General features: G+C 34.0%; 2 protein-coding genes across 2 annotated transcripts; both read right to left on the reverse strand.

Moving 5' to 3' along the window:
• Nucleotides 1-1,474: 1,474 nt before the first annotated feature.
• HELRODRAFT_181419 (hypothetical protein) lies at nucleotides 1,475-3,766 on the reverse strand (the record flags this gene model as incomplete). Its single annotated transcript, XM_009031228.1, has 1 exon — nucleotides 1,475-3,766. One exon carries the CDS (start codon nucleotides 3,764-3,766, stop codon nucleotides 1,475-1,477), a length of 2,292 nt encoding a protein of 763 aa, XP_009029476.1.
• Nucleotides 3,767-5,896: 2,130 nt separating this feature from the next.
• On the reverse strand, nucleotides 5,897-12,007 carry HELRODRAFT_181420 (hypothetical protein; the record flags this gene model as incomplete). The annotated part of the gene is made up of 7 exons (XM_009031229.1): nucleotides 5,897-6,031; nucleotides 6,500-6,577; nucleotides 6,984-7,095; nucleotides 8,565-8,566; nucleotides 10,981-11,102; nucleotides 11,384-11,465; nucleotides 11,798-12,007. 7 exons carry the CDS (start codon nucleotides 12,005-12,007, stop codon nucleotides 5,897-5,899), a joined length of 741 nt encoding a protein of 246 aa, XP_009029477.1.

Genomic DNA, 12,007 nt, shown 5'->3' on the forward strand with positions numbered 1-12,007 from the left:
ACAACAACAACATCAACAACAACATTATCACCACTGCCAACAACAAAATCATCAACAACAACAACAACACGGGAAGTTTTATTGGTACTAATGTAAATCGCTTGGTTGCCCATGAGCAAATATATGTCCTGAACAACAACAACAAAAATAATAACAACAACAATATTAACAATGGAACCGTCAACACAGCAAACCACAACACCATCAATAATAATAATAATAATATTAATAATAATAATAATATTAATAATAATATTATTAATAATAATAATAATATTAATAATAATATTATTAATAATAATAAAAATAATAATAATAACGACAAAAATTTTTTGCACCGAAAGGTTATAGATAAATTCAATGAAAGTATGGAAAGCGATGAATATGATAACAATGACAACAACAACAACAACAATTACAATAATTATGATAATAACAGTAATAATAACAATAACGATGATGATGATGATGGTGATGATGATGACGATGATGATGTGACCAAAGATAATAACAAAAGTAATGAAAAACCTAGATATAACGAAGGGCCAAGAATAAAAAGTGAAGACGAAGAAGATGATGATGATAGCAGAGATACTGGTGATGATGATAATGATACTGCTGCTGCTGATAATGATAGCGGCCGGATTAAAAATGATGATGACGATGATGAAAAAGGTAATGGGAAAGTCCCAGGAGATAGCTGGAGCAATAAAGGTTTTGATGATGATGATGATGAAGAGAATGATAATGATGATAACGCTGATGGTGATGACGACGATGATGATGTTGATGATGGTAATGATGATGATAATATCGTGTGTGATAATGACGACGACGACGATGATGACGCTGGTGATAAGCAAACTTACTAAAATATATTGTGTTACGGGAGCAAGACAATGATTAATGTAGGAAAATCATTCGGCCTTGACTCTGTGTATGTGTGTTTGTTTGTGTTTGTTTGTGTTTGTTTGTGTGTAAATAAGTGTGTTTGCGTGTGCATATGTGTGTATGCGTGTGTATGTATGTGAGTGCATATGTGTATGTGTGTGTGCTAGCGTCTAATTGTTCGCTAGTGGATTTGTTGCAACATTTGTCTGGGATTGTGTATTTCTATTTTTGTATGTATGTCTATGTCTATGTCTCTAAGTGTGTGTGTTTATATACACAAAATAATTAAATTTTCTTATTTTTTTTAACCGAAAAAAAATTCTTAATTTAATCGTTAAGGAACAAGTTTTCAAAATTTTTAATAAATTGAACAATAGAAAGTTATCGAAACATACAACAAGCAAGCAAACAAACCAACAAACCAATCGACCAACCAACCAACAAACAAATGAACTAAATAACCAAGAAACAAACAAACGAAAAAACCAACTAACAAACAAACAAAACAAGCAAACATAAGTATTCCAAAAACTTAAATCCATTTTAAACATCGTACCACTTTTACACGTTTAGGACGACACTTCTAATCATCGTGATCTAGTTTAGAAGCTGAGTCATATTCTATCCCATTTTCTAGTTTGGAAGCTGAGTCATATTCTATCCCATTTTTTCTTTTATTATCTCTCTCTTTATCATCATCATCATCTCTGATACTCTCTCTTTGGGTTTCTCTCACTTCTTGCGTCGCCGCATTTTTATTTTTCCTCTTTCGCTTCTTAATGATCACTATAGCTCCTATGGTGGCGATTATTAATGCTAAATCTACAAGGCTGACTAATATATACAACAAATTTTCTTCAGCCCATGTTTTGAAGCTAACGATGACGCTATCTGTCGCCTTATTTTCAACTTCTGTAGTTGTTGGTGGTGTGGTTCTTGGTGGTGGCGGTGGTCTTGGTGGTGGTGGCGTTGTCACTACGTTGGTGGTCGTTTCTGCAGTCGCGATCGTTTGAATGGCAGTAATTCTGGATAGTTTAGCTATAGCAATTGCTGTTTTTGTGGTTGCTGTGGTTGTAGTTGTAGTGGATGTTGTGATAGTTGTTGTGGTAGTAGTAGTTGTAGAAGTAGAGGTTTCGGTACTATCACAAAAATTATCGTTAATTATGCAATCAGAGAAAACGAGAGCGGATTGGTAATGGCCTGTCTTGCAAACTTCGACAGGTAGCCTGCCCATCACAATTGCCTCATCAGCGCACCAGCAGTTGAAACCTGACTTCATCACAGACAACTTATCCAAGATTTTGCATTCTTTATTGCATTGTTCGTAATCGTTTGTCCACATTAATATACCCATTAAGTCTGCTTCTTGGTAGCAGCCATAGAACGGGGTCGATGCCAACACCAACTCGGTATCGTTCCATTCACTGCAGCTGATGGCGGTTGCATTTCCCTCTCGGATTTCTGAGCACCTCATCTTTCCACATTTTCCGTTATCAACGTCGCAACCAGCCTCATAGACTTCTAACTCGGCCACAGCTGTGCTTCCTAACCAAAACAGGTCGTCTGCCTGCTGGATTATGACGAACTTCGAAGGAAAAAAGCTTTCACATGTTACTGTAATCGTTATTCCCAATAGCGTACTTTCATTAGTTGCACGGCCACAAAGCTTCACATGACGTCTTATGTCGGTTCTAGAGTTTGTGTCGAACGTGACATTCAGTGAGACGACAAAACCATTCATTTCGTCACACTCCTTTTGACTCGCGCAGTATCTTTTATAAACTTTAACATAACCAACGCAAAATAACATCTCGAGTTCAACTGCAATCCAAGCGGCGATGTTATCATTGATCTGAGCGCCTTTGAAGCCATCGTATATGCCGTCAGTTAAATGAATTGCATCTAAAAGTCCATAATGTGAATGGTTGAGTGTTGAGCTAAGGTAGGATTTTCTTTTAAAGGCTAAGTTTAGCCTAAAAACTTCACACCCATCCATTTTATTTCTAGCCTGGCCATACGGGCAGACACATTCAATGTACGAGTAACCATTGACCACTGATTCAATGCATTTCAATGCTCCACAGTCTCCGTTATTGAAAGTGCAATCTCTTTCCATGCATGGCCTTTTACCGTCTTTCCATCCCTCCTTGCATCCGTACGTGCATGTCTCTGGAATGTCAAAAACCAAATTAATCCAACCCCTATCTCGGCAGCGAGCAAAAAGAGAGGTGCCCTTTTGGAACTCATATTTGAAAAGAGTCAGGTAGACCGCACTATCGTCTCGGCCACTTTTTTGGTGACAGCCGCAAATCTCGTTCTCATCGTGCGGACACCTCACATTGCATTCAAATACATCCGGCTTTAATGGAAATAGATTTTCCTTTATACATTCATTGCATACGCAGAAACCGTTAGAATGTATACAAAAACGAGAAAAGCCAAATTGTAAACAATAATATGCACACGTTTCTATAGATACAGAAGTAAACCGTGGAGAATCACGTTTGTAACCATCTGTGAAAAAGTAAGCAACATCGTGTAACAGCATTCGCCGATGTTTGTATACTGAATAAGTATCCATCGCACCGCACGCCCTGCCATCTGGGCAGCGGACGTGACACTGGGATGAAGCTACAACGGCATCCACTCTGTCGACGCAGAAGCAATCTCTTCCTTTCCTTAAGGCGATCATGTGAGTGCTTCCCAGGTCAGTGCAAGTTCTGGAACATTCTATAATGCTACTAACGACATGAGGTTGCGAATTATTGGAGCTGATGAATTTGAAACAGCCGATGTAGGCATCTGAAACGTTGAATTCTGCCAGTGTTACACTCATGTAACAGAGATGAATGGTTAAGATGTGATCAATCAACATTCTCAGAGATTCAATAATTTAATGCCATTATTTTTAATTTAAAGATATTTTAGGTAAATAAACAAACAAAACGATCATCTTGACGTCATAATTCATTACAAAAAATACTAAGTTTTTTAATACAAATGTACAGATTGAAAAAATAGACAAACTAGACAAGTAAATACATGTAGTAATAAAAGAATGAAGAATTCTCATCGTCATCCTTCCCTCCATGCTGTCTTCCGTAACCAACAAATTCATTCATGCAATGATAGACGTGATTCGAATCAGGACATCCTGTGCTTAAGTGCTTTGTGTGTGTGTGTATGTTTGTGTATGTGTGTTTGTGTGTGTACGTGTGTGTGTACGTGTGTGTGTACGTGTGTGTGTACGTGTAAGTCTGTGTGTGAATATGTTTGTCATAAAAAGCAATATAGATCATATCGTTATGGTCCTTGTAGATAGATGAATGCGATAAAGAAGCATAAGAAAAAATGAATACATAAATAAATATTATTTGTACGCATGCACACGTATATGTGTATGTGTGTGTATGTATATGTGTGTATGTATGTGTGTGTATGTGTAAAAATATACATACAAACATACATACGTACATACATACATACATACATACATACATACATACATACATACATACATACATACATACATACATACATACATACATACATACATACATACATACATACATACATACATACATACATACATACATACATACATACATACATACATACATACATACATACATACATACATACATACATACATACATACATACATACATACATACATACATACATACATACATACATACATACATACATACATACATACATACATACATACATACATACATGCATACATACATACATATTAGGTACATACATACAAGCGGGACCCACGTTGTGAGAGCCAAAGAGTTATTGATTTAGACGATCTTTCATTCATACTGTGAATGAATGATTAATATTTGTATGTTTATTCAATTGTATTATTTTATGTATATTTGTATGTTTGTTTGTATGTTTGTTTGTTTGGTTGTTTACTTGATCGTTTTTTTCTATATCTGTTCAATTTTTAGAATGTCTAATCATTTTTTTTGTTTGTTAATTCGTGTTTATTCTATTCGATTACTTGCTTGCTTGTTTGTTCACATTATTGTTGTTCTGTTGGTTTGTTTGTTTGCCTGTTTGTGTTTTTGTTTGCCTTTTTGTGTTTTTGTTTGTTTTTCTGTTTGTATGTTTGCATGTTTGCTTTTGTCAATTCAATAGTATTGTATATGGAAGCATTTGCCTTCTAGTTGCTATTTTCTTCTTTTTTTCGCCTTTTTGTCGTTGAGTTATTTTTAAAATTTTTTGTTTTACTTCTCATTCTCTCACTCACTCATTCATTCATTCACTCACACATCCATTTGTTCGTTTGTTCGTTCGATCGTCCTTCCTTAGTTGTTTGTCTGTTCGTTCGTTTGTTCACTGAATTTTTGAATACTTGGTTGATGTTGCATTTTGATTTTGTTACTATCATACAAAAAAAGAAAGAAGATAGGAAATAGAAAAATAGAGAGAGAAAGAGAGAGAGAGCAAAATAAAAGAATGAAGAAACAAAGACAAAAAAAAACAAATTTGATTTATCTAGCGGCCATTTTCTCTCTTTTAATTATTCATCGGTGTTGGTGGCAGCGCTGAAATTGGAGTCGGCATCAGTGGCTGTTGCAGCTTCTCTTGGAGAAAAAGAAAAAAATGTTTTTTTTGTGTTGTTATGTTTTGTTTTGTGTTTGGATTTTTATCATTTTCATTCGTTTTAATTAATACGATCGCTTCGTCTAAATCCATCTGCTATTTTACAGTTTTTTTTCCTTAAAATTGTCCACTATTTGTTCAATCATTCTGTCATTCATTCATTTCGTCATTTTTTTAGTTATTCATTTACCCACTCATTCATTCACTCACTTTTTTTTCATTCATTCATTCGTTCGTTCGTTTGTTCGTTTGTTCGTTCGTTCATTCTTCACTTATTCAATCATTCACTCATTCATTCATTCATTCCTCCATCCGTTTAATTCCACCTTGTCTCACTGTTCTTGACAATTCATCATTTTTGGCGTTCTGTTTGCTATTCGTTTCAGCTCATTTTTTTTCTTCTTTTATTCTCCTTCTTCTTCTCTTTTTTTTTCTTCTTTTCCTCCTCCTCCTCTTTTTTTCCTTCTTTTTCTTCTTCTTCTTCTTCTTCTTCTTCTTCTTCTTCTTCTTCTCTTCGCTTTCATTATGATCGTTATCAATATTGTTGTTGTAATTGTCTTGTCTTTTGTTTTGTTAGGTTTCTCTCTGAAAATGTAAACACATTTTATGTTTTGCGTATGTATGTACGTGTATGTGTATGTATGTGTGTATATATGTATATTTATGCATACATGTATGTATGTATGAGTGTGTGCGTGCGTGTGTGTATGCATGTGTGTGTGTGTGTGTATGTATTTTTTGTTGCCCGCTGGCGATCACATGTGAACCCCATGTTTTTGATTGTCAGATATTCATGTATGCGTTCTTCCTTTTGCCAATTGTTCTTCATTCATTCATTCATTCATTCATTCATTCATTCATTCATTCATTCACTCATTCATTCATTCACTCACTCACTCATCCATCCATCTATCCGTCCATTCATCCAGTAACTCGTAGCAGGAGTGGCGGTGGATACGTGATCTCCTGGGCACAGTACAACTACCATCCAGACAGTCGCAAGGCCATCATCGTCTTCGTCATTCTCATCACACTCCTTGTTGTCCTCATGTTCTTCGTTACCCTTTATAGTTTTAGGTTTTTATATGTTTGTTTGTTTGTGTGTGTGTGTGTTTGTTTGTGTGTTTTTTTGTTTGTTCGTTTGTTTGTTTGTTTGTGTGTTTATTTTGTTTGTTCGTTTGTGTGTTTGTTTGAGTGTGTGTGTGTGTGTTTGTTCGTTTGTGTGTTTGTTTGAGTGTGTGCGCGTGTGTGTGTTTGGTTGTTCGTTTATGTGTTTGTTTGTGTGTTTGGTTGTTTGTGTGTTTGGTTGTATGTATGTTTTATTATCTTTACTTATGCCATTCTTATAGCCCTTCAATTATTCTTATGTTGTTTGCCGCTCTTTAAAAATAATTTAAGTTTTGTACGTTTGTATGTGTATGTTTGTTTGACTGTTTACTTGTTTGTTTGTACGTGTTTTGGATATTTACTTTTGTTTGTTTGTTGTTGTTTTTTTTATACCTGTTTATGTTTTTCGTAAACGTTTGCGACTGGTGCTTCATTTTTGTTTCGTTTCCGCTGTTATCATTGCTATTTTTTTTTCTAGCAAGCGCAAAGAAAAAAATTGTTGTTTGTTTACATGGAAAAGTTATTTTTCCACTTTTTCTTCTTTGTCTCCCCTCCATTCTGAATTGACACATTTTTTGACGGGACGGCGTGTGACATTTGCATAAAAGCACTTTGACACGCGCACATTTATCAACACACGTACACACACACACACACACTTACGTACATACATACATACATACATACATACATACATACATACATACATACATACAAACATATAAACAATTACATTTATACAAACATACATACACATATATATGTGCATACATAAAAACATACGTACGTACATACACACCCACACACAAACACATATAAACTCATACATAAACACACATACAAACAAACATTCACATATTCATACGCACATACATACAAGCTTACATACATACATACATACATATACAAACAAAAACACTGTCCCACATATTTATCCACAGTATCACAAACATATAATCACAAACACACATACAAACAAACATACAAACACATACAAGCAAATATACAAACACATACAAGCAAATATACAACCACATGTAAACAAATATACAAACAAATACAATACACTTACATAGGCAAGTACTTAGCAGACCTTCCTTGCTGTTATTCTTCCTATATAAATCCTAACCAACTCGGAAAACATTAAAGGAAGAAGAAAAACACGGCGGGAAAGAAAACGAATGAGAACGAGAGAAGGAGAGAAGTAGAGAGAAAGAAAGAGAAAAGAATTATGGCAAACAAGACAAAGAGCGAGAGAGAGAGAGAAAGAGAGAAAGAGAGAGAGAAGGATTATGGCAAACAAGACAAAGAGAGAGAGAGAGAAAGAGAGAGGAAGTATTTGAAAGATGAAACGGTAAAATAATGCAAGGGTAAAAACACAAATAAGATGGAAATAGACCTGAAAAATTTATTCAAGTGAGAGATACACAGACATTCATTGTGAAGAGTGTACCTACAAGACCTCACACGCTGCAAGTCTTTTCACATTACTTTATTAAACTGCCCATTAACTAATCAAGAAATACCCCACTGACTTAAAACGGAAATAGCACACCGCCTCTCTCTTTTTCTCTCTCTTTCTCTCTCTCTCTTTCTCTCTTTCTCTCTCTCTCTCTTCCTTTTTTACACAGGCAAATTGTTGAAAAATCCAAACACATCGCTGATGTATTTTCTCTTTCTTCTACTTTTCTCTCACTCTCTTTCTTACGGTATTATTCTTTCTCTCTCTCTCTCTCTCTCTCTCTCTCTCTCTCTCTCTCTCTCTCTCTTACGCCATCACACTCTCTTTTTCTTTCTCTCTCCTTATCTCTTTTTCCACATAAATTTTCACAGGCAAACATTCATGAAACTCTTGAGGAAGCCGAACATACCGTTGATATCACTAAGAAAGCCGAGGATGAAGAAGTCGAGTGAAGCCAGCACCACCGAAGAATCAAACACACTGCTTTCGAATTTTCAAGTTTAATTATACTAATTATAATTGTGACTATAATAGTAAATAATAATAATATTGAAAACCATAATTAATGATTATGGTATATTGTCTTGCAGCTTTTCCACTTTTTAAATTTTAATCCTGGAAGGATATGCAAATGAGCTACCATCGGGTTTTCGAGCTTAATTATTATAATTTGTTGCACAATTAATATATCATAACATCAATTATTTTATTATATTATTATTATTATAAATAAAATTATTAATAATATTTGACTAACTAACTGTATTCAAACATCACGATACTGAATTCTATTCGATTTAATCATTATTACATAAATCTAAGGGCATGACAGGTGTATATACACACAAAATCACACGCATACACACAGACAGAAATACATACACACACACACACACACACACACACATACGTACACACAGACACATATAAACATACATACACACACATACACACACACAGACACATACACATACACAAACATATAGTTGATCTCGAGAATGAAATTTTGTGTATAAATTGAATTTTTCCCTCCATTGAATTTATTTAAAATGTAATGGTTTTGCGTGCCAATGATGATAACGACGACGATGACTTTACTGTTGACCGTGAAGCTGATGATAGTTTTTTTTTTACAAATTTTTATTGAAATTTTAGAAAAAAAATCTTCCTCTCCGAACTAACTCTAATACTTTTTATTGTCTGCTCCAAAATATAACTAACAACCACAACAACAACAATAATAATAATAAAAATAATAATTTAATAATAGTACTAATTAAATGTGAAGCCATTCCATTAACATATATAATTAAATTAATTAAAATGATAATAAGAATAATAATAACTCCACCATTCTTAAGCTATATAAGCAAAAAAATTAAACAAGAAATGTCTGCTATATAAAATAACACTAACAACAACAAAAACAACAATAATAATAACAATAATTATTATTCTTTTATTATTATTCTTAAAAATTCAAAATCACGAAAATAAGTTTCATTTAAATTTCTTCTGATACAGATAGAGATCGTCTTCAAAGGAAATACAAAACAAAAAAAGAATGCCAGCATGCCCGAGTGAATGAATGAATGAAGGAATGAATGAAGGAATGAATGAATGAATGAATGAATGAATGAATGAATGAATGAATGAATGAATGAATGAATGAATGAATGAATGAATGAATGAATGAATGAGCGATTGAATGAACGAACGAATAAGCGAGAAAAATAAATCGGATAATGACTTAATAAACTAAAAATTGCATTAAATAAACTAAAGACTTGAAGAAATGATGGAAAGATTGAAACAAAAAATGAACGACGGATTAATCAAAACTCAAGAATGGATGAATGAAGGATCGAACGAACGAAAGAACTGATTAATATATGGAAAAAAAAATGAATGAATAAAAGCATCCTGAGGAGGCAGATAGCGTGCCATTGCATATTTCACAATTTGTTCAAAATTTCTATTTGTTTGTGTGTGTGTTTGTTTGTTTGGGTGTGTGTGTGTGGTGGTGTGTGTGTGTGTACGCGTTCGCAAACTCAAACACATTCTAGTCATAAGTTTGAAAGGCATCTTACGAATTACCGATATGAATAATAATAATAATAATAATAATAATATAATAATAATAATTATAATAATTTACAATAACAATAAAAGTAACAATTATAAGATTACTGAAAATCATGAAAGCAGTAATGTTACTATAACAAAATCCAGATCAAATATTTTGTAAAGGGCATAGTATTATCTATACTATATATATATAAATATATAAATATATATATATATATATATATATATATATATATATATATATATGTGTGTGTGCGTGTGTGTGTGTGTGTTCATTTTATAATCTTTAGCAGTTCAACACTGTTACGGAGAAAAATGATGCAAATAATTTATTTCCTTTAAGATTGAATTTCGATTTACTATTGAAACGATTTCTACTGATGAAAAATATAATCGATCGATCAATCCTTAATAAATCAACCAGCCAATCAATCAACCAGTCAACCACCAATCGTTCATTCATTTATTCATTCATTAATTCATTCATTCATTCAACCCTCTAATTAATCAACAATAATTTGGGACTAGTGTGATAATTATTTAAGTTTCATGGGTGAGAAGATAATGGCCATGAACCAACCAGCCAACCAATTAATTAACCAATCAATCAACCAACCAACCAACTAACAAACCAAAAAATAAACCTACTTACCAACTAACCAACTATCCAACCAACCATTCAACCAATCATCACCTATTCAGTCAACCTACCAACCAACCAAACAATCAACTAATCAATCAACCAACCAATCAACCAACTATCCAACCAACCAGCCGATCAATCCTACACTCAATCACATAAGTGAAACTCTAGCCCAGTGTAGAAAGGATTTGAGATTTTTAACTGGCACATTGTGAACGTGAGCTTTCACTCTAAGATTCCTGTCATTGGTCAGTAGTACCACCTCCCTGTACAACCTTATCGGGTCGCCTTTGGGGGTGAAAAATTATGTAAGTAGGTCAAAGATCAGGTCAAGGTCATGAATAGTCATGAATTAGGTCATAAATAAATTAATAAATTACATGTACCGGTTATGGTATGTGATTAACAGGTGATTACACAATAAATTGTGAATAAATGTAAATAATGAATAAATTAAAGGTATAGATGAATAGGTAGAAAGGCGAAGCATATTGATGATGATTAATTATAACTAAAAAAAATGATTATAATATTATAATTAATTGAAATGAAATAATAATTATAATTACCTGGATTCTTGGGCATGTAGGATGAGGCCTTGTCGTTACAGTACCTCAGGCAGCATGACAATATGTGGTCGTCGTTGTTGAACTGCTCGTTGTTTCATTGATTCATTCATTGATTCATTCATTTATTCATTCATTAATCAACCAATTAATTAATTAATCAATCAATTAATCATACAATCAACCAATCGATCTATCAATCAACTAACCGACCAACCAATCAATCAATCAACCTATATACCCACCAACCAACCAACCAGCCAACCAACCAGCCAACCAACCAACCAGCCAACTAACCAACCAACCAGCCAGCCAGCCAACTAACCAACCAACCAACCAACTGACCTCGACATCTTCATCATCAGCCTCGCATCTGAAAATAATGGAATTTAGGACGCTGCCCTTCTTCGTGACAACTTTGAATCGACAGTCTCGACCTTCAAACTCCTGCTCTAAAAATAGAATGGCATCCTTGGCTCTGTCCTTGACACGATTGATGTCATTGGTCGGCTCCTTGACACGATTAATGCCATTGGTCGGCTCTTTGACCCGATTATTGCCATTTTTTGATCCCGTGACTTTGCCGTGTTTGGCTAGATAGTCTAATTCTTGGACAACTGTATTCAT

The sequence above is a fragment of the Helobdella robusta genome (genome assembly GCF_000326865.2).
Source record: "Helobdella robusta unplaced genomic scaffold HELROscaffold_71, whole genome shotgun sequence".
NCBI lineage: Eukaryota > Metazoa > Annelida > Clitellata > Rhynchobdellida > Glossiphoniidae > Helobdella > Helobdella robusta.